Here is a 23,864-nt window from a genome sequence, read left to right as displayed (position 1 = left end):
AAACTGCACACACATCAAGACTGGCATACTAAGAGAAATATTCCCCTTTTCTCTGACACGATTATAGACAGAGATCCAGTTCTATATATTCAGTGAATACTCGCGGACATTTCTATTTCAGTTGCAGTTTTGCCAGAAGGAATCACTCTGTATATGTACAATGAAAGAACACTAAACAGACTGTTCAAATCATTCAACTTAAGTAGTAATTATATAATTAGCAATACTATATATTCAAACTTAAGGTAATTAACCCTTTAAGGTGTAAGCTCACAAATGTGTGATTAGAATGTTCTTAACTGAACATTCTAATGCTGATGTAACAATCACAACTGGAAATTGAAAATAATGGAGTTCTAGAACACTGACTTAGAATGTTGAATGAACGATCCAAAAAAAAGCTGCTCTTCAGAGGGCTCTGGGTGGTGACAGGTTTGAGCTGGAAAATCCCCGGTTTGCAGCCTCAGCCCAGATTTACATAAATCTGAAGCCGTTGCAAACCTGACATCACCAGTCTTCCTAAATCTCCAGTTTCATGTGGGGGTTAAACCTTCAGACACCAGTAAATGCCCCGCAGACCACTGAGTCTTTTAAAAGAGACTATTATCTACGATAAATCTTCACTGATATTCATAGCAAAATTATTTGATTGTATGTTTTGTTCAGTGACGAAATTTGCTGGAAATTGTCAGGTAGCTGCAGAAGTGTTTTCAGATGTTACTGCCATCTACAGCGTGACAGTTTCCTATACATTCTTTATGTGTCCTCTGCACTTAATCACTGCAAAAACGGGAGGGGTGCTCCAAAACTACAGACTCCATAAGCCACCCAAAATATACCATTATATTATATATAATATAATGGACATTTTCAAGGACTGTTCACTGGAAAATAATGTTGGAGCGCTCTGGTAATTAAGAGAACTAATATCCAGAAATAATAAGTTTTGTGTGAACTTCATTTCTGAGTTTGGCGGATGTTTCTGGATGGATTATGACTTCCTCAGAGCTTCTGAGGATAGGAGGGCAACACATCGCTTGTTGGAGATCCTCGGGGACTCAAACTCCAGCTCTGTAACGGGTCATCTCTGCTAACCACGCCTCAGCCTCTCCTCTCCTGCCCGGGCTTACCCAAAATGGCCACCACCTCGTCGTCCTGGATGACCTCCAGGGACCCGGACACCACGAAGCAGAGGCTGTCCACGCTCTCGCCAGCGTGGTAGATGAGGTCGCCGGGGGCGCAGTGGATGGTCTGGAACTCCATGGCCAGGGCGCGGAGGCAGCCGTCGCTGGCCAGCCGAAACGCCGGGTGCTCCTTGAACACCTTCCTGTTCAGGTGCACACAGATGTCTGCCCGCATGTCCTTAGGACAGATCTGCAGCACCTGAGGAAGAGCAGAGCAGCGAGGGTCAGTAGTCTGTCTCTCTCTCTCTTTCTCTATTTCTCTCTCTTTCTGTCTCTCTCTCTCTCTTTATCTCTCTCTGTCTTTCTCTATCTCTCTCTCTGTCTCTCCCTCTCTTTATCTCTCTCTGTCTCTCTCTCTCTGTCTCTCCCTCTCTTTATCTCTCTCTGTCTCTCCCTCTCTCTATCTCTCATTTTATTTCTCTCTGTCTCTCTCTCCCTGTCCCTGTGTCTCTCCCTCCGCAGTTCAGACAGGCCCGCCATTGCCGTGGTTTCCCTTAGCGGGTGCAGCAGAGGGGCTCCTGGGAGACGGCGGCGGCGGCGATGGCGGCTCAGCTGGCGGGAGCTGAGGCTCGTGACGGGATTTCACGCTCCCGTCCGGAATCCTGAGAGCTTCTGCTCCGCCTCCCTCGGCTGCACTCATCATTTCAATATTTTATATTTCATATTCAGCCCTGAGGAAGAGTCCCAGCTGGTGGCAGCAGCCCCCCCCCCCCCACAGGCCAGAGCGGCTCGGAGCTTTCTATCGCAGGCCGCGGGACGCGTGCATCACACGCACGTCAGACTGCACCCCGCCCGGAACGTCCCGCCTCGGCTTCCCCAAACGCGCATGCGTGTGGAGTCGGGAGTCAGGGACAGCACGTTCCGGGAGTTTCGTGTTGCCGTTTCTGTCTGTGGGCAAAGCCGGCTGAAACTCTTCCTGCAGGGAAGCGGGGCTCAGGCTCAGCCTGTGAACCATACCCTGAAACGGGCTCGACTCAGAACGGATTGGCTGGCTTTGCCCGAGGGGCGCAAACCCCAGTATCCATGGTTACTCTGTCTTTTACACCAAGACAGAAACTGAATTTCGCGGAACCAAATTCCAGCATATATTTTTAAGCTCACTGTTCAACGGAATCCCAATAGAATGATTTAAAACTAATGCTTGAAAGAGCTAAATCTTTCAGTTTGAGACATGGGCTGCCTGTATCATTTTCCTTTCACACATTAAACTTCCAATTGCAGCTGTGTGTGCAGATAGCTTTTGAGCCCATATTGCATTATTGAATAATACTTCAGGCTTTACCGTCTGTAAAAGAACAGCCCTTTTGAGTAAACGTGTTTTTCAGTGCAAGAGCAAGACACACAGAGAGCCTGATTTAATAAGACCTTTAGCACACGCAAAACCAATAACATGGCTGATGATTGGTCGCGGTGTTTGCTTTGCCCCAGTCATTGGCTGTGTTATTAGTTTTGCGTGTGCTATAAAAGGTCTCAGCACATCTGGCCCTTAGTGCAGTGAGAACGCTGGATAAAATGGCAGCCTGCAAAACACATGAATGGTCTCTTGACCAGTCTGTTTAAATATGCTGTACGGAGCTTTTTCTTGTTACGTCATCAAGAACCAGCAAATTCAGAAAGTAAAGTGCTTTCCAGTCCCCTTGGAGTCGCTGAGAAAATCATTTAAAAATATATCTCTTATTTCCAGCTGACCCACTTCCATGTGCGGTATATCTTTAAGTTTTAAATGATTCAGATTACGTTCGAAGAGGGTTTTACTCAGGAATGCTCCAGAAAGAATATCCCCCTGAGACCTGGCAGAAAAAGTATTTTATTATTTATTTCTTTTTAAAAAGAATACATAACACAACTGTCTTGGAAGACGAAAACATGGTGTTCTGAAAATATTTTCAAAACTATTATTTTATTTTTATTGAATGTCCCTTGCAGTGTAGGTCTCAGAATAGTAGTGTATATCGTTCTTAAGATTTGGACCAGAGACTCGTGTCCCCTAAAGGGGACAAAAATGAATTTCTTGTTCATAGGCGGTTATGAATAGCATTACTTGTGTTAGACCCAGTTACTGCAGAGTAGAAGTATCTGGGATGCGTGTTTGAGCCAGGTGTGCAGTGATTAAGGGAGCTCAGGTGTGCGGTGATTAAGGGAGCTCAGATGTGCGGTGATTAAGGGAGATCAGGTGTGCGGTGATTAAGGGAGCTCAGGTGTGCAGTGATTAAGGGAGCTCAGGTGTGTGGTGATTAAGGGAGCTCAGGTGTGCAGTGATTAAGGGAGCTCAGATGTGCAGTGATTAAGGGAGCTCAGGTGTGCGGTGATTAAGGGAGCTCAGGTGTGCAGTGATTAAGGGAGCTCAGGTGTGCGGTGATTAAGGGAGCTCAGGTGTGCAGTGATTAAGGGAGCTCAGGTGTGCGGTGATTAAGGGAGCTCAGGTGTGCAGTGATTAAGGGAGCTCAGGTGTGCGGTGATTAAGGGAGCTCAGGTGTGCAGTGATTAAGGGAGCTCAGATGTGCGGTGATTAAGGGAGCTCAGGTGTGCGGTGATTAAGGGAGCTCAGGTGTGTGGTGATTAAGGGAGCTCAGGTGTGCAGTGATTAAGGGAGCTCAGGTGGGCGGGGGACCGGACGTCCGGCTCACAGTTTGATACCTTTTCAGTGTCGATGCCCCGGGACATGGACCAGGTGGAGGCGATGTAGTCCATCACCCGCTCGCTCAGGCCCTTGGGCACCTGGTACAGCTTGAGGAAGTCTCGCACGCTGTTCAGCATCTCGTGGTACCTGTTGGTGTTGGCGTACATCTGCTGGAAGATGGTGGTGACGTTACCGAAGATGGTGGCATACAGTAGAGCTGGAAAGACAAGCGGACGCACATTAATCACAGGAGAGGTGAGTGCATACTGTACCAACCCTGGTAGACCCTGCCAATGATGACTGTGATTCACACACAGATCAATAACACTGCATGCAAAACTACCTAACTGGGAACTGGCTACCAACAGTAACGTGTGGACGGTGAAGGAAGAGTGACTATTCAAAGGGCTCAAGGCCTGAGGCCTTGGGTTCATAACCTCATGGTACAATAAGCCTGACAAGGCTGATGTGAGATTGATCCACCCACATCAATTTTTATTTTATTTGTAGCGCACTTTTTACAGAGAAGTGTCACTAAGACACTTTACAGAGTAACAGGGTTAGAGACAGAGCAAACAGAGCAGATACCAGGCCTGAACCCCAAATAGCATGTGATGCGCTTTGATGATAAGAGCAATTGTCAGTTACTACTTCTGATGAATCACAAACCTGTGTGGATGAGGATCCATTTGGAAGTCAGCTCCACAACACAACCACTGACCTATAACATAACGCTGGCTAAAACCAGTAGGACCAATCAGATTGCAGGAAACCAATCTGAACAATATTCCCTCTCTAGCCAGTCTGGTCTGAGAGAGCAGTGATGTTACTAACACACTTAAGATCTTGCTCCAAAGAGGTTTGTGCTAATGATACGTAGGATTTGCACGGCGCCTCCTGGTGGTTACTGTAGGTTTGTTCGTTCCTTCCCTCAAACGATACACAAAGCGATTTATCGAGGGCTCTGGTGAATGTGGTTTTGGCGCAAGCCCTCTGCTGCAGAGCTCCGCGGCGCGGCGGCCGCTGGCCGGCTTGTCGACAACAATACCGGAGACACCGCGGCAATCTGGGACCTGTCAGCCAGGACAATGGAGCGTGGGGGCCGGGGGCGAACCGGGGGGGGGGGGGACCGGCCGGCCAGCATTCTGTTCCGTTTCTCATCTGGTCTCATAATGAAGAGGGTACCGAAAGAGGAGGGGGGGGGGGCGGAACCAGAGGTCAAAGAGAGGGGGAGGAAGGACCGGTATTTAATTACGGCTTAATGGAGCCGGCACCGACCCCTGCTTCGTCTGCATCCCAGGGTGCACTGGGGCCAATCTGCTTACCGCTTCGCGTCCCGCGCACTTCAACGGCGGCCTTATCTTGTGTGTCCCCACCCCCCCGCCCCCCACACACACAGATAAACGCGGCTCTCTTGTATCAGATTATTTCTCCGCGCACAGGAAGGTTGGGGGTGGGGGGGCTGGCTGGGGAGGGCTGAAGGGCACTCGTACGCGTCCTATCTTAATAAAAATCGCTCCGCTCTGTTCCGCTGTAGCCTCGGATGCCCAGAGCGAGCGCGCCGTCGGGTCGCTACGTCTGCCGAAGATCACGACCTCGCCCCCAGAGCCTCGCCCCCGGACCCTCGCACCCGAAGCCTCCCGGAGAACCAGATGCGAGCGAAATGAACATAACGCACCGTGAAGAGGAGAGCGAGAGGAACACCGGGCCCCTAAAAACACTGTGAAGAGGAGAGAGAGGGAAACGCCGCGGCTCACTGGGGGCTGCAGGGCTGTGGGAGGGAAACGCCGTGGCTCACTGGGGGCTGCAGGGCTGTGGGGCTGAGGGTGTAAAGTGCGTGACTCAGACTGCCTGCTCGCATCTGAGTCCTGAACCGCCAACCGGGACGAATCCTCGGGATTCAGATTTCAGATTCTGCTCATTTCACTCCACGGGGCCAGTCTGTGTGCTCCTGTCCTCAAACAAAATATAGACCTAGTGGCCGAAATGAGAACAGAAACGCAGACGCATTTAACCACTGCAGCTTATAAAACAAAACTTGACAATAATGCACTGACTCGTAAACTCACAGCCGATATGAACTATGCTTTAATTTGCTAAAAAATCTCCTATGATTGCAGTCTTCTCTCCCACTGCCCACTGGCTGAGGCTGTGTGGATTTAGGCCTGCTTGATACCTGGACGGCAAACCTTCATGGAAAACCACTTTCTGCTGGAAATAGTCCAGGTTGGCTGGTAGGCGTAAAACGAATGCCCCAGTGCACTGATAGGGACACTATACTATAGGATGAGCCACATTTCAGATTAAAAGGAACGCAGTCTTATAATCGTTACACTCGTTCGACTGATAAAAACGACTGAACTCTGTTTCCACGAGAGCTGTTGTGTGATGTTTCTCTGTCATAAAATGGCTGCTGTGATTCATACAGGTGGGTGTTGAGGTGAGTCACTGCTTTGAGATCCCGGGGTTCAGAATAAATGATCCATCACATCCACCATTTTGATCCTGTGGTTTATCAATGTAATACACAGCTGAGGTTATAACACACATCTAAAATTTATCACTGTTGAAAAGCGAGTGGAGAACCTAGATACACTTTGAAAAAAGTGTCAAGATGTAAGAAACCACAAAAAGAGAACGTGTGCAATACAGCTTTGGTAACGATGCGCAGAGCTAGTAGCTTTAACCCTCACAGAGAACCAAATTCAGGGAATTTACACCTCTCAGTTACAGAAGAAAATTTTGGCAAAAAAAAAAAAAACACCAGTGAATATCAGAAAATAACAAAGTCCGGGCATTGCTTCGCTGTTTTCCAGCGGGAGTAAGTAAACAGTTCAGTAGAGTGAACATGTTTCTGCCGTGAAAATCTAAAGGGTGATTTAGTTTTGTCAGAGAGCACTACGCGGGGGGCGGGAGGCGGGGGGCGGGTGGCGCGGGGGGGGGGGTCTAAAGCAGAAGCGTGTCAGGCGTTCCCACAGAAACGCGCGCGCACTGTTTGGCATCGCACTCAGGAGCCACTTGACTTCACAGCACGCAGTTGTCAAACGGCATCACAGAAGACATTTATTACGGTACGGCGTGAAAGCGATCTGCGCTAGCACGTTAATATATTTCCCTGGGGTGGAAAGTGCTTATGTAAGCGATGACTCCTTAAACGTCCTAGCTAAAACGCCAACCATGCATTGAAATTCAGCAAAAAAAAAAAGTAATGGATATTTTTAATGCACGGGAAGTGGCAACAGCCCTCTCTTTTGGCTGAAATGCATTTCTTTTCCTGCTCCGACACTGCATTCGGCTGGCTCTCGAATAAAGTGAGCTTTGATAAACGAAAAGCACTGCTGACGGGAAAGAGAAATACGTCACACATATCACAAAATCGCATAAAAATAAAGCAAGACCGACAATGGTGAAGTGGGCTGAATCCGCAGGTATAAAATATATACGCATTGGGGGACAGCATTCAACGTGTAAGATACGATATGGGATCTGCTTGCGTTGTCAACATTTTTAAGCCGAGAAAATATAGTATGGTACATGCAAAGCGTTGCAAAATTAAACTTAAATGTTGATTAGATTTCGTCCAAGGTCCTGACTGGCATTCTCTGTAGAACCCAGTAGAACTGGCTGCCACTAATACTACTGCAGTAGAGGAAAGGATGCACATGCTGCAGCTGAGTTAATTAGTCTCTGTATATGCATGTACAGTACGGACATCATAGATGCTTTTCGTGTCGTTAGCTAAGCGCTCTGTTCCGGCACAAGCAAACACAGCGGAGGCTGATAGACTCGTCTGGGGCTGGTAGTGCGCCTCAGCTGTGTCCACACGGCGAGAGATCGGGCGCGTGTTCACTCCCCCGTGTCCCACGGTTATCGGTGCCGCCGCCTCGCGCGTTAGCAGCCACAGGCCAGTCTTCCGAGGTGCGTTCACCCCCTCCGCGGGCAAAGATAAACCAGCCCTGCCGCCCAGATGAAGGCGCTGGAGGCAAACAAGCGGGGGCTTATCTGTGTGTTCAGTGGATCCCCCCCCCCCCCCCCCCTCCATCTTGGGCCGGGGGGGGCAGTTAAAACGCGCCTCCTCTCCGGCTTCGTTCTTATCGAGCCGTGACAGCAGCTGGGACGCCGGGCTCTAACGCGCACCTGTCACCCCGAGCAGGGGAACGGGGCTCCGCCTCTAACTAACGGTGATGTACGACGAGCACATTTACATTTCGCTGTTTAACACGCGCTCTCATTCAGGCTGGCGTAAGTGCACACCTACAGGTTTGGGCGCGGGATAAGAGCCGATGCTAATTCATCTGGGTCACTGCCGATAGCAGGAGTCAATACATCAGCTTTGAACGTGTAGTGAAATGCCACAGTCAGGGTAGAGTCAGATAAAGAGTGTCGTGTTGAGAAGCATGTGGCTGAGCGGGTATAGTTTTTGGATTTAGCATACGTAGGGCTAGTGAACTCTCACTCAGATTAATGCTCATTCTATAACAGCAAACAAGGGGCACTCGAACATGGCACTGAAATACATCAGATCCCTCTATATATTTATCGAGATGTTAAGCAAATGTTAATTTCTAGATGCATGAAATAATGGCATGCTTGGACAATGTGTTTGCATGAATTATATAATACTATTATTATTTTACACATTCTTTTTAAATTAACATGTCAAACTAAAACCTTGATCTGTATCTCCAGAAAATGTTGTTTTCAGGAACGGCCTAAAAAATATTACTTTTTTTCCGTTCACCAGCTCACCCTGGTCACAGCGGGCTTTGAAACAACTTCAGGAGTTGTTCAGTTAAGAGCCCTTTACAGTACTTCAGGTTGGACGACAGCTTTAAACATGTGTAAAAACATCAATATGACAAACAGTGCATACAGAGTTCCTGAATGACACCAATAAACAGCACACACTGATGTATATAAAACCACAAACTGCGCATATTTCTTATTGGTGCTCGTAACATGTACCGCTTTATAAGAGCTCACACTCCAGTTAAGAAGCACAAAACAAGAACAGTCTCAAAATGGAGGTGGATGCAACCTAAGGACTGTACTTGGGCCAGTCTTCCCTGTTCCTCCTCCAGCTCCTCCAGAGCCCAGCACCACGAGGCCCAGCTCCCAGTCTCTGCAGCGTAGGAGCGGCCCTCCTGAGGGGTTTACCAGCGGACACTTCCAAAAACACGGGAAGTCGGAGGTAAAGCGATCCAGCAACCTGCCCTAATCCCTTTTACACTGACGCCTGAGGAACACCAAATTGCTCAGCCGAGGTCAAAAGGTGGAACTGACGCGGTATCGTATGCTCTGCGGACACAGTTCGCTCCCGAGCGAAACCGGAGAGGATCTTTCGTTTTTTAAACTTAATTTACGCCTTTGGAGCAGAGCGGTTGGAGCGCGCATCGATTTCTCATCAGCCGACCGCTCGTTCATCTTCTTCCATTTGGCCCTGTCACAGAACTTAGCTCGTAATAAACTACGAAGACGTCGTTTCGTGCAGCAGACGCTTGGCGGAGGGGAAAGGCACATCAGTCACGGCACAAAGCCGCTGTACGGAAACCACCGGCCTTTCCCGTTCTTACAGTGCAGCCGATGTGCTTCTGAGCCCAGTAATGTATGACCGTGCATGTAAAACATCGCAGAACGGAACACACAATATCGATCAGCATTCTGCATCCGAGCGAGCGCGTCCCGGACTGCCAATCTGAAAGCACACAGATGGCCATTCATAACTGGAGCAGGGGAAAGGGTCCACAGACTGCGCAGGGGCTGAGTTAATCCCACAAACTGCGCAGGGGCTGAGTTAATGGATCTCTATGGGGCAGAAACTAGCCACCGGGGCGGGGGGGAGGGGGGGCAGGGTGCACTGAGAAAGGACCTGTCACGGGCACAATGGGACAGATTTATCAAAGCCGGCCAGCCGTATGGACGGCAGCGCTGGTCCCCGAAACGAGATCAGACGCCCCGGTATGGCACAGATTAATGACCGTACGAGGACCCGCACTCCCTGACCCCAAACATCAGTCTCAAACAGCGACGCGCACTGCGTCGACCTGCACCCGTAGCACCTTCAGTTATGACAATGTTTGCTGTTTGCTATTGCAGAGCTCACCGTTGCGTTCTTGCTTCCTAACACTGTACCCAACAGTTGACTTTGACACCCCCCCAATGTTTTAGCTACATCTCTTTTGAGGCACTACGATCTTTACTTCATTTACTTCACTCTAGTGTGTTTCTTTAGCACCTCTGCACCTTGAACTAATGCACTTGTTGTACGTCGCTCTGGATAAGAGCATCTGCTAAATGCCTGTAATGTAATGTAAATGTCTCTGATCAGTTTATTGTGATTTTTCAGCCCTGTGATGACCTGTTTTACTGGCATTGACACGCATTTAATCCTCATGTTGAGAGACAACAGCAACAGACTCCAAATGCAAATTCCACACCCAGAATGAGAGACGTGCATGGAATGTGCAGAGCAGGATTGGTCAGTGGTCGACCTCACCATTCACAAACTCACGCATTTCCATAAGCAACCAATCACATGCACACAATAAGTTCTCTCATACCCATCCAATCACATGCACACACAGCCAGTGCCTTTTTATACCAACTGACCAATCACACCTTTTGTTAGTTTTCTTGTGCATGAAGTAATGATGAAAGACACACAGCTGGCCAAGAAACAATTACTCACCGAAACAATCAATTTCTTTTGCTCCCCTATAATGGGGGGGGGGGGGGGCTATGTATAAAAAGGGATGCAATTCTGACACAGATTGCCTGATAAGGATGTAAATGCCCTCAAATTAAAGCTGATGGTCTGCACTTTAACCTCATGTTCACTGTTTTATTTCAAATCCAATGGGATTTGAAATAGAGCGAGAGCCAAAACAACAAAAATTGCCATGCTCCCAGTACTTGAACTGAATGTATAAATATATGTGTTTATTTACTGTCATAAGCCAATATACACAAGTCAACAGAAAGAGACAAGTCACAATCTTCCTGGAAGCACACTTTTGAAAGTCTACACGTATTCCCAATTCCCTTAGACCAGATTATAAAAATGCACAATCAATAAATACCCATAGTACTCTTACTGCATCCTGCAGTAAAAAAAACAGCAGGTTTTATACAATTTTGTCAAGCCTACAGAGCGTAAGAAAGACAAAGAAGCTCTTTAAAAAAGTACAAAGAAGTGCAGCTGAGTAGGTCCTCAGTATTAAATGTAAAAGCTGAAAAACACTGCAGTGCTGCATCAGGTATGATGGAAGGGAAGTCAATACGCCTCACGGTGGTGATTATCATTACTGCGTGCAAAAGATATTATTACATAATCACTGTTGTGATTTATCTGAGATAGCTGTAACCTCTTTGCAATGTATTCCGTTTGTAGATGCCTGAGGCTTTATAACAATCAGGCTTTCCTTCTTAAAGGATTTAATTGGGGGAAAAAAATGTTCTCTCCCTCTCCACCTTAACCAATGTGTGGTGAGCGTTCTGGTGCAAAATGGCTGCCGTGCATCACCCAGGTGGGTGCTACACATTGGTGGTGGGTGAGGTGAGTTCCCAGTCATCACTGTATAGGACTTTGAGCGTTCTGAAAAGTGCTATATAAATGCAACGATTCATTCATTCATTCATTCATTCAAAGAATGAGCAGCATATTCAGAGAGCTAGCCGTAATAAAACGGGCGTGTTTGCAGAAGGGACATCCCAGTGTGGTCGCACGAAGGCATAAGTAGTTCTCCGTCCAGATCAATGATCATGTGACCTGGGAAAGCAGGGCTGCAAATTCCGGCTCATCGTCCACAGTCTGCTCCTCTCGTCCCTGTCAGCAGCCCAAAGGAAGAAGTATCCAAGCAGAGCTAATTAATTATTAAATTAATTAACTAATCAATTAATCGGTGAAGCCCCCGCGTCCAATAAACCACCGCGCTCGAAGGAGCTGGACAGCAGGCGCGATTAGCATAAATCCATCGATGCGGTTTTGGATGAGTCAGCTTCTGGAGAGGTCAGCGCTAAGCCACAGTCCGCTACACGAACGCGCCCCGCCCCCCCCCCCCCCTCAGGGGGACGAGGGTTCTGTGTGCGTTAGAGACGCTGTCATGCATCAGCGCTGCACTGAACCCCACCCCCACCCCCCCCCCCCCCCCCCCCCCCCCCCGCCACCGCTTCCTCCAGCCTGGCTTCCTCCAGCCTGGCTTCCTCCTGGCCACTTCGCGCGTGCAGGTGCTGAATTATTAATGCATTTATAATTGTCTCTTTAATCACGGGTCATTATCAAGAGTGATTTTTCTGGGGCTGTTTTTTTTTTTTTTTTTTTTTTTTTTTTTTTTTTAAAGCACCAATTAAATGAGTTTATGTTTGTATGTATTTCGCACACCGACCACTCAGTGCACTGGGGAATAGGTGTTCTGAGACGGGTGGTTTTATGTTGCTACCACTGTTTAATAATAACAATGTCGGTCCGACACTTTCCTAGTAGCAGATGAAGAGTATGGCATTGGATTTTCCAGAATAATTGCTAATTTTCACACCCATTTTTTCTTACTCTGCACGTATTCATATTGAAAAAGAAAAATGTGAATACAACTGAACAGACAATGAACAACTATCTGCATCATCTGCATAGCATGTGACCCTGAAGTGCCCAGAAAAAGCAGAAAGAAATTATATTTTATGTAAAAATTGATTTGGGTCATTTTCTAAACGAACTTTGTGAACATAATTCAGATGCAATGATCCCAAATACATTAGCAGATTTCAGCCAGAAAAGAAGGTGAAAGTTCAGCATTATAAATTTAAATTGAGCTCAATGTTGCTGGCCGGTTATAAAAGTGTTATCGCCAGGAGCAAAATGTCAGAAGAGACACAGAATGCCAGAGCAAGTGGCATTAAGTGTCACAATATGATGGCCAAACAAACCCTAACGCCATTTCACACAGTTTCTCACACTGAGTTCTCACGGAAAACAAGAAAGAATTCATTTGGGAGATTTCAGTATCTAGGGCTTAGAGTCTCGATCCCTGATCAAAGCAACACACTTGTGTGTGAAGTCATATGAGCATCATGGGAGATTGCCGTGGAAACGCTAGTGGGGGGGGGGGGGGCAGGGTACTCCCATTGTATCAGGCATCAGAACATTCCCACAACCCTTTCCTGAGCTCGCATTAAAAATGCAGGCCACATCGACATGAGCATCCTCATGCGGGTGGCGGAGTAACTACACGAAGCCGTGTCGTAGATTAGATAGACGTCCGTCAATCGGAAACAAAATGGAATTCCATACATTCCATATTCCGCACGCACGGCTCGGCGGGCTGCAGTCTTGATGGTTGTTCTCTGACGCCGGCGTTGGGAGACGGTAATCTCGTTTGCGCAGGCTGGTTCGGCCTTTTCGGGTGATTGGGATGGACGTGTCGTTGTGAAGACGTCTCTGAGCGTTCGTGCATTTTTGGCCTCCTGACTCCCATTAGATGATTTGTGTTCTCGGTCCTAAAAATAAGGACCAGCGCTGACTGCCTGCGCGCTTCAGGGGGCGATAGCGAGCAAAGCAGTCTGCGGGCGGTGTGTGGGAAAGCGCGCGCAAACAACCGATTCATTATTCCTGACGTGGAGATGGCTTCTCATAAATGAGGTGGTCTGAAAAAGGCTTTTTCCCCCGGGGGCTTGAATTAGGCAAACAGGGGAAAAAAATCTGCTGTCTAGTAGTTGTGCGCAGTTTGACTGCCACCAAAACACAAAATAAAAAGGTTTCTATACAGACCTGTGTAAGCACTGTAAAATTGAATTACAGCGAAAATAGCAATACAGTGCAGTGGTATTAGCCAATAATAACTGCTACTCATAGGTTATCAATATATTTAACAAATTGTATTCATACAGAGTATATGTTGCTTTACTCAGCATTACTATACAGTACCTCAGATGATAGAACACAGTCCAGATCTTTTCTGAGACAGGTAAAATCAATGCCTCACAGAAAACGGGATTACAGCTCTGTGTTTAATATGATTCCCATTTGGAAGCGTTTCTTTGTGATGGGTCGGCATGCGAATGGCTCGAAATGGATCAGTGCACTAAATCTGCACAGAAGACTTCCCAGAATGGGTGACAGGCACCAATTATAAAGGGTGTATTACATGGAATTACATTTGCAGAGATGTACATTCTGCTGAAATCGACTCTCAGCAGCTGGTTCTCATGTTACATTACAGTGGCATAGCTGTTCTTATGCGGAGAAATGAACAGAAGAAGAGTCTTTACTGGATTTTTACTGAAATCAGTCCTTTGCCTGCTTAAAACAGCAGGTTTCAAACAGTCGCAGAGAAGAACTGGCTCGGCATGGCAGTTGTTTAGTTTATAACTTCCTTTTTCTTTTTTTTTTTAGGACATACATTATTTCTAGTTCTAGCTTGATGGCATTTATGTCACACAATTGGTGCTCTCAAAGCTCTAGAAATGAGATTTAAATCAGAAAGTATATATATTTTTTTGTGTTGAAGTGTTCACATGCAGGACCCCCCCATCCCACGTGTGTAGCCTAGCATTTCAGGCATGTGACAGAATATTTGATGATGACTTTTTTCTGTGATGTCATTTGAAGTTGCACATCAGAGGATGCGGCGCGGCGTGGTCATGTGATCCGCGCGTCATGTGATTCTCTATTCTGGCTGCGCTCTCTCTTAGGCTCCTACCATTTTTATTTATTGATTTCTTTTCCCTCTCTTTTTTTTTTGCAGGTGCTATTTTTAGATCTTGCAGTCCGCTGTAATAGTGCAGCCGTTTCCCAGCAGGCTGTTCTGCTCCTGACTGCGGGAAGCGGGACCAGTCTAATCAGGGAGCCGGGCTGGCGGGTTGGCGGATGACACCGTCTGCGCTCGGGGCTGTGGAGCCGGCGACTGCCTGTCTGTCAGGCCGCCTGCAACCCCCCCACCCCCCCTCACCCCCACCCCCCATTGCTGAAAACGTCTGTGAAAGGCAAGAGGACATTTCACCTGCTCTTTTTCTCTTCCTCTGCCTCTCTCTCCCTTACTGTCTTTCTCTTTCTCTCTGCCTCTCTCCTCATTCTATTTCCCTCCCTCTCTCTAAATCCCTCTTTTCACAGAGCTCCGTTAAGGAAGATGATGGAAGGATCGTGGTGAAATCCAGCATCACACCGGCATCCCGTCCCAGTCCCCGTCCCGTCCCCCGTCCCGTCCCCGTCCCCATCCCCATCCCCCTCCCCCTCCCCCGCCCCGTCCCCATCCTGTCCCCGTCCCCGTCCCGTCCCCGTCCCCGTCCCCGTCCCCGTCCCCCTCCCCGTCCCCGTCCCCGTCCCCCTCCCCGTCCCCGTCCCCGTCCCCGTCCCCGTCCCCCTCCCCGTCCCCGTCCCCGTCCCCGTCCCCCTCCCCGTCCCCGTCCCCGTCCCCCTCCCCCTCCCCGTCCCCGTCCCCGTCCCCCTCCCCGTCCCGTCCCTGTCCCCGTCCCCGTCCCCCTCCCCGTCCCGTCCCTGTCCCCGTCCCCGTCCCCGTCCCCGTCCCCCTCCCCGTCCCCGTCCCCGTCCCCCTCCCCGTCCCCGTCCCCCTCCCCCTCCCCGTCCCCGTCCCCGTCCCCCTCCCCGTCCCATCCCTGTCCCCGTCCCCGTCCCCCTCCCCGTCCCGTCCCTGTCCCCGTCCCCGTCCCCGTCCCCGTCCCCGTCCCCCTCCCCGTCCCGTCCCTGTCCCCGTCCCCGTCCCCCTCCCCGTCCCGTCCCCGTCCCGTCCCCCTCCCCGTCCCGTCCCTGTCCCCGTCCCCGTCCCCGTCCCCGTCCCCGTCCCAATCCCCGTCCCGTCCCCGTCCCCGTCCCAATCCCCGTCCCGTCCCCTCCCTGTTCCCGTCCTGTTCCCATCCCTGTCCTGTTCCCGTGACAGAGCTCCACTCCGAAGGGCAGGTTTGTGCAGGTTTGTTCCCCTGCCGAAGCGTCAGAAACCAGCTGAGATCAGCCCCCTCTGAGATCAGACACCTCTGAGATCAGCTCTCTGAGATCAGCCCCCTCTGAGATCAGCAAATCCTCAGTCTAACAAACCCCAACCCAGAGGATTAGAATTAGAGTCTTCAGCATTTTAGCACTCGGTTTAGTATGCGCATAATGTGTGCCTGCACTTTACTTATCCTAAATGGAATTTCACAGAATCTGAACACTTTTGAGTATCATAGATGGGGAACATGCTGCCAGCATCTGTTGGGGTTTCCTGTGTGCAGGCCTTAAAAATGAAGCAATGAGGTAAATGTTTATGAACTCATGGCCAAAATGCTGAAAACGCTTTCTTCATGATAATTATGGAATATTTCACACATTTATGAGTTCAATGTTACACAAGCATTCACCAGCCACCTCTCTTTAATGGAATTTTTTATGTAAGAGGCAGTATATGAAGACTAGTAAAACGGCAAATAATTAAAAATATTAATATTATTGTCAAATGGTACATATAATGGGTTATTACATTTTCTCGAGCTGCACTCTTATAGATTATGATGTGTCTTGGTTATTGTAGTGCTCAGCATTACAAATGCCATCCCTGGGAAAAAGTCTCACGGAATGCTATATCAAATATTGGCTGTGTTTACCGTACTATACCCTGACAAATGGAAAGAAATAACAGCCTGCAAAAAAATAATAAGGCCTTTTCTGTCCCTTCAAAAGGAGTGCATTTCCTGTGTGACTGTAGAAAGGCACACGGGCAGCGAAAAAAGGTCTTCACAAGTCTCACTCAGCAGGTCAGTCCGAGTTTCTGGGTGCATAAGATGCACCTGTGCCTAGCCACTGATCAGATTCAAATCCAGAGCATGTCCATGGCAACTGTTGCTAGGCGCCCCATGGAGCGATGAGTAGTTAGCGGGAGAGTTTCGGTTGGCAGCGTGCTCTCTGCCTCATTGCTCAGCAGCGCCCCCTCTGGTCTGTGACTATTGCACACTGATTGCTCGGGGACCACAGAGTGAAAACAGGACTGGCTGCACACGTTTCCTTCCTGTTTCAACAGCTTTGTACTCCAGCTTTGGAGGAGAAATGGGAAAAACAGCACTCGAGCTGCTACTGATATGCGAGACAAAAATGGGCAAAATGGCGCATTCTGTTCTATGCTCAAGCAGTACGGAGGAGGAGACCACGGGAACGGGGAGCGTTTCACGAAATCCCAGCCAATTACAGGCCGCTATCGACTACTGAAAACACAAAAAAGCCGCCATTCTTTGATGGCAGAGTTGGTGGCCTAGCAGAATCAGTGCAATACGGTGCGTTGGCTTTGACTGTGGCAGCTGAGCGCTAACTGTACGCGTGAGAATGCGTCGCTGTCAGAGCACCAGGAGAGGAAGACAGAGGACATTTCAGACAGTAATTATTACAGGCTCACACGTTCCATCCACTTCAGAGAAACTTGCTATTTATAGTCTGGCTAAGTTTGTTTATTGTGGATGGTGCTAATAATACTGCTTCACTGCATAATTGCTGTTATTTAACATAAGTAATTAAGTGAATTGTAGGCACTTTTATCCTAAAGAGCAAGGCTGCAATTTAGTTGTACAAATTCAACGAATATGGAGTAACTAGGAATAAGTCGCTCTTTGTGAATTTACCCAGTGAACTTTCGTTATGTTGAGAGGTTGATGTTGAGAGGTTGATCTCAGCTTGCAGTCAGAAAGTACCAGAGCTGGGCACTCTACAGCTTCCAAACCTTTACTGTTCTGAGCATAGCTCTGCCCAACTGAGGAACAAAATACAGAGGTAGCAATAGCATCACACACACACACACACACATACATACATACATACATACACACTCACACACACACACTCACACACACACACTCTCTCACACACACACACACACACACACACCCACACTCACACTCACACACACACACACACACATCATTTCAAAGCTCTTGAATTCAGTGTGCAAGAGGAACTGCAGTATTTAATGTCAAATGATTACTCAAAACCTCTCAATCCATAAAAACTGTGATGGATTCTTCGATTTGATTGTGCGTACTTCATAAACCCGTGCAGAACAGCAAATAAAATGTACCTTTCACCGCTGCCAAACTGCCATCAGCCAATAGCCAAATCAGACTAAAGACCAAAGTTCCTACCAGCGTAATAAGGAGATTAAAACAATGCACCCTACAAATACACACAGCACCTCTGCATGCTCATCTGAAGATATGCTGTAATGATTGCAGGTCTTAGGTGTGTATTTGTGCGTAGTGCAGCACAGTGCTCTGTCTCTCTGGAACTGAATGCTGACTGTGCCCATGCCAAATATGGATTTCTGATTCCTGGCCACATACATAATTCCGACAGTAATGGAGATTACAGTCAAAAACCCACTGAAATACAGCACTGCAGACTGCCTACAGTCATGGAGATTACAGTAAGAAACCCCACTGAAATACAGCACTGCAGACTGCCTACAGTAATGGGGATTACAGTAAGAAACCCCACTGAAATACAGCACTGCAGACTGTCTACAGTAATGGAGATTACAGTAAGAAACCCCACTGAAATACAGCACTGCAGACTGTCTACAGTAATGGAGATTACAGTAAGAAACCCCACTGAAATACAGCACTGCAGACTGTCTACAGTAATGGAGATTACAGTAAGAAACCCCACTGAAATACAGCACTGCAGACTGCCTACAGTAATGGGGATTACAGTAAGAAACCCCACTGAAATACAGCACTGCAGACTGTCTACAGTAATGGAGATTACAGTAAGAAACCCCACTGAAATACAGCACTGCAGACTGCCTACAGTAATGGAGATTACAGTAAGAAACCCCACTGAAATACTGCTGGACTGAAATGTGGGATGGGTCACGGGTCTCAGAATAAGTCGGTAGCGTGTGGACAGGGTCTGAAATGCGGGGCTGTCCCAGGAGAAACAGGACGTCTGGCCCCCCTACGCAGGGACGGAGGGTTTTAATCATCGGGGTATCCCCCCTCCCCCTCCCTCCCCTCCTCACTGTCATCGGACCATCGCGGGGAGGGCGAAGCTGAAATGGCGCTGTCCTCACGGCACCTCAGGGCCGCAGTGCCCCGGTCAATGTCGCCCGGTCGCCCTGGAAACGGAGCTGGCGAAAGCGCACGTGACCGGGAGCCCGAAAACCCTGGGCTGACCCGTCGCCACGGGCGACCAGCGGAGCGCTCGGCGTCCTATCACTGCCTCCCGCCCGGACACAAACCTGTCATCGTACGCGGCGGTGACCCCCCCCCCCCTCCTCCCCGCCCCCCCCAGGAAAGACTGCAGGGCCCCGCTGCGCTTACAGGCCCCGCTAATTTGGCCCCAGCGGGGCTCCTGTCACACGCTCTTAAGGGTCTGGAGCACCGGGCAGCAGAACCCTGGGGTCCCGCTGTGACCCCGATCCTGAGAGGCACGGCCCGCCCCATCGGGGGGCGCGGAGCTCATATCACACGCCCGTGTGGGGCGACCGAAACCTGGACGCGCGAAACCAGGAGGGCTGACAGCTGTGCGGTACGGGACGGGACCGCTCCACTGGGAAACGTGCGCTCTGGAAGAGAAGATAACGACACGGGCGAGGCGCACTGCAGGCGTACTGCAGGCATAATGATGAATACATTTCACAGCAGGGCATTTTTAGAAAAACAGCATGAACGCATATGTTTGTCAAAATCATAAGTTCTGCAATATTTTGCTAAATGTTTGATACATATTTGATGGATTTAATATACATTTGATGTATTTAATTTCAGTATGATTGCAGCTTATTTTGTTTTCATCAGGGAAAGAGTCAAGAGTGGCATCAGCAATGATTACATCTGTGAGCAGAACCGCACTGAAAAAGCACCACTTCCTGCTTAGTTCTGCGGGTCATTACATCACATGATCAAGCTAAGTACAGCGAGACGAACACAACAGTTACACAACGGATTCACCGTTTGTTCTGCTGAAGGGCTCATGTCAACACGTACCTGTTAATAAACAGGTTCATGGTGGGGAAAAAAACGAAAAAAATAAAATGCAAGCTACGAGTGAATTAACTCTTCGTGTTCCTGTAGAAATCTCTCCAGCTCGGGAGGGGATGAAACGAGCCTGTCCACCGACGAGCCGGGGGCACACCCCCCGTCACACCCCCCCCGTCACGCCCCCCCACACCCCATCACCCCCCCCGTCACGCCCCCCCACACCCCATCACCCCCCCCGTCACGCCCCCCCACACCCCATCACCCCCCCCGTCACGCCCCTGTCCCTGAGATGACTTCCGCTGCGGTCCCCGTGAGCCGCCGTGCGTTCGCCCTCGCTGTAACGCCCTGCCGCCTTTTTGTGCCATCGCTCGGCGAGAGACGCCTACGTGATGCTAACGTGATGCTAACGTGATGCGAAGGGGCTCATAAACGCACAGTGTGTCCAGCGCTGCCCGCAGACAGGGGGGGGGCACAGTCCTGCGCTGACAGAGATCCACAAGCTGTCCGTCGGCATGGGGACGAGGCAAACGGACTGTCAGAGTCGGAGCTTGAGGGGACAGAGCGGTCGAAACTGACGTTTGACAGCAGTGGGGACCACAGCCTGTTCTCTGGGTATGCTGCGTGTGTGTGTGCGCTCTGCACTCTGGATATGCTGCGTGTGTGTGTGTGTGTGTGTGTGTGTGTGTGTGTGTGCGCGCTGCACTCTGGATATGCTGCGTGTGTGTGTGCGCTCTGCACTCTGGATATGCTGCGTGTGTGTTTGTGTGTCCTGCGCTGTGGATATGCTGCGTGTGTGTTTGTGTGTCCTGCGCTGTGGATATGCTGCGTGTGTGTGTGTGTGTATGTGTGTGTGTGAGTGTGTGCTGCTTTCTGGATATGCTGCGTGTGTGTGTGTGTGTATGTGTGTGTGTGAGTGTGTGCTGCTTTCTGGATATGCTGCGTGTGTGTGTGTGTGTATGTGTGTGTGTATGTGTGTGTGTGTGTGTGCGCTGCTTTCTGGATATGCTGCGTGTGTGTTTGTGTGTCCTGCGCTGTGGATATGCTGCGTGTGTGTGTGTGTGTGTGTGTGTGTGCTGCTTTCTGGATATGCTGCGTGTGTGTGTGTGTGTGTGTGTGTGTGCTGCTTTCTGGATATGCTGCGTGTGTGTGCGATAAGCTGAAGCCTTTGAGTCCTGCTGAGGCTCACATACATGAGTGCAAACACATGGCAGAAGAGTGGCTTATTGAATGTGAGGGACCACACCTACTCTCCCACTCACCCACAGCCAGACACCCTGTCTGTGTCTCCCTATCAACCCTGCTACCCATGCACCAGTACACTGCCATCCTGTAGCTACACACACACACACACAGACACACGCTCACGCACATGCACACACACACACACACGCACGCTCCCACACACATATGCAGGCACACACACACGCATAGGCAGCACACACACACAAACATGCACAAGCACACACGCAGGCATTCACACACACACACACACACACACACACACATGCTCATGCACGCACACTCAGACACATGCATGTGCACCCACCCACAAGCACGCTCTCATGCACACAACTACCTGAAACTTTGTCGGCTGAACTAAGGCATGTCTAGAAAAAAAACGTGCTCGCACACAGCATGGTGTTCTGTATGCGACAGAGTAGGAGGACGAGGTACGTACAGTTCTGTTTCTAGAAATAGTAATGTCATCTATTTTAAGGTCAACAACAAAAAAATTATAAAATGGGTGTTTTTGTCCTGATTTTACAATTCTATCCATGTAGGCAGAATATTTTTATATCCAATGTGGCTATGGAATATTGCATTTTATATTATACTCAATATATATAATATATAATATACTCAGCCACTTGATGAGACTTGTTCATAACTGCGAAGCAAATGTATTGTTTTGAGGAGAGCTTCATTTGCGACAGATTGCAGAAGACCACTACAGTGCACCTGCAGGTATTGTGAAGTACTTCACTAACAGCTTTGAGTGATGCTAAAATTCTCATCATTATGTGCACTTTTAACATGGGAAGATAATTGCACGACCATCATTAATATTAATGTGTGGAAGATCTGAACTGAAACGCAAATGCAAATGAATATGACCAGCAAAATGATTCCATCAGTCCCTCTGAAGCGTAATTATCATAACAACCATTAAGATAACAACACTAAGTAGAGAGAGAATTGCTCAGAAATATATTCTATGATTTCGCTGTTGCTGATGAGCAAAAGCTAAAACACCGACCCATAATGCCTCAGTCTGGAAAAAACAACCCATAACGACCCATAATGCCTCAGACTGGGGAAAAAAACAACCAGCGTTTGTCTTGCATCACCCGGTTACAACTGTCATTGTCAACAACAGAAATACACTGCAATCCCAACAATTATATTTAGCTCTCTCTCTTGGTGACATTTGGACGTTCCCAGAAGAACTGTGTTGAACTCTTTTCTGTGGCATAAATGCAATAGTGTGACAATGCTTAAACTGAACAAAACAACATCGGAAAACAAATTGTTCCACCATTAAACTGTGGGAATATAACTGCTTTGTATGTTTTTGAATAATGTGTTTTTATGTTAAAACCAAAAAACAAACAAAAAAACACCACTTTAAAAATTCACTGTCAGTTGTTATGGCCCAAATGATTATTATGAGGAAGATCATCTACCAATAATAACTTGGTTCACCGCAAGACAGTTAAATGTAAATGAAAAAGTCCTAAATACTATAAACAGTGCAACACATCAGCCAGCTTGAACAATATTGTATACACAAATGCATATGAACACACACACTCATGCACACACACACACACACAAACTGGACATAATACTGAGGAGGGTTAAGGAAAGGGAAAATCAGATATTTCAAAGCATTGATTATTCTCTAAGGTGCACATTCTAACACCCCGATCCCCACAGGTGTCACAGACATGGCGATCAGCTTTAAATTAAAAAAACATGATGCACAGGTTCACAGTCCATAGTGTTCCACCCCTGGGGGATTCTGGGGGTGTGGCTTTAGATCAGTAGGGCGGGGCTCTTGTGCTGTGCTCCTCCCCCGATTGTGTCTGCTGATTAGGCTGGCAGATTCAGGTGTGGATCATTGGAAGGAGAGTAAATGTCCTGTCCTGTCCTGCATGTCTCCCTCTCTTTCTCTCCCCGTCTCTTTCTCTCTCCCCCCTCTTTCTCCCTCCTTCCCTCTCTCCTTCTCCGCCCACTCTCTCCATCACTCTCTCTCTCTGTTTCTCTCTCTGCTCCTGATGAGCTGTTGGGTTTTTTGTTTTTTTGGGGGCTGTATTATTCATTAGAGTTTTTGTTATTTTATATGTATTTTATGTTAGATTGCAGGCTGGCCGCCTTGTTTCATTGTAGTTCCCATCAGTGTCTTGGGTCCGATCTCTGCTTTTTTGTTCATTTTATTTATCTCCTGCCCAGCCTGTTTTCTGTTCTTTGTTCTTTTGATTCTTTTTAAAATGTAAATGAGCTTCCTTTTTTTCCGGCCGAATTGCGAGCCCTGCCTGTCCTGGGTTTTGGCAGTTTTGGTGATTTTGGCGGTTTTGGTGGTTTGGGCGGTTTTGGTGGTTTTGGCAGTTTTGGTGGTTTGGGCGGTTTTGGTGGTTTTTGCAGTTTTGGTGGTTTTTGCAGTTTTGGCAGTTTTGGTGGTTTTGGCAGTTTTGGTGGTTTGGGCGGTTTTGGTGGTTTTGGCAGTTTTGGTGGTTTGGGCGGTTTTGGTGGTTTTGGCAGTTTTGGTGGTTTGGGCGGCTCTGGCGGCTTTGGCGGGGCACGCTGGCTGCGTCTGAAGGGAGAGGCTTGTCCCGGATTGGACCGGAGCCCCGTTTTTAATCACCCCATTTTTTTAGCATTCGGTTAATCCCTCCTAAAATACGTCACTTTGTGTTGCTCTGTGACGTGTTTTTAGTGTCTGAAATTTAAAAAGCGTGGACAGACAAACTCCCTGCTGCTGAACTCAGGAGACCAGAGATGGAGTGCACAGAAGGGGTGGATTAGTCTTAGGATGATTCAGTTTTGCATTTAAAAGAGCTTTCAGGAGAGTGATGTATGCTGGGACATGGTGGGACATTAGTTTAATGTTAGTA

General features: G+C 48.5%; 1 protein-coding gene across 3 annotated transcripts in view; it reads right to left on the bottom strand.

Moving 5' to 3' along the window:
* Positions 1–23,864, bottom strand: part of kcnh1a (potassium voltage-gated channel, subfamily H (eag-related), member 1a) — a 91,916-nt gene that overhangs the window by 38,385 nt on the left and 29,667 nt on the right. For all 3 annotated transcript variants that reach the window (XM_035400557.1, XM_035400560.1, XM_035400559.1), the window contains 2 exons: positions 3,822–4,021; positions 1,131–1,383 (listed from right to left, as the gene is read on the bottom strand). In XM_035400557.1, the coding sequence (XP_035256448.1) occupies positions 1,131–1,383; positions 3,822–4,021 (453 nt within the window). The remainder of the gene's footprint in view (positions 1–1,130; positions 1,384–3,821; positions 4,022–23,864) is intronic.

Source organism: Anguilla anguilla, chromosome 18 (genome assembly GCF_013347855.1).
Source record: "Anguilla anguilla isolate fAngAng1 chromosome 18, fAngAng1.pri, whole genome shotgun sequence".
In the NCBI taxonomy this organism is placed as follows: Eukaryota; Metazoa; Chordata; class Actinopteri; order Anguilliformes; family Anguillidae; genus Anguilla; species Anguilla anguilla.
The sequence above is the reverse complement of the archived record's forward strand: the minus strand, read 5'-3'. Positions and strand labels throughout refer to the sequence as shown.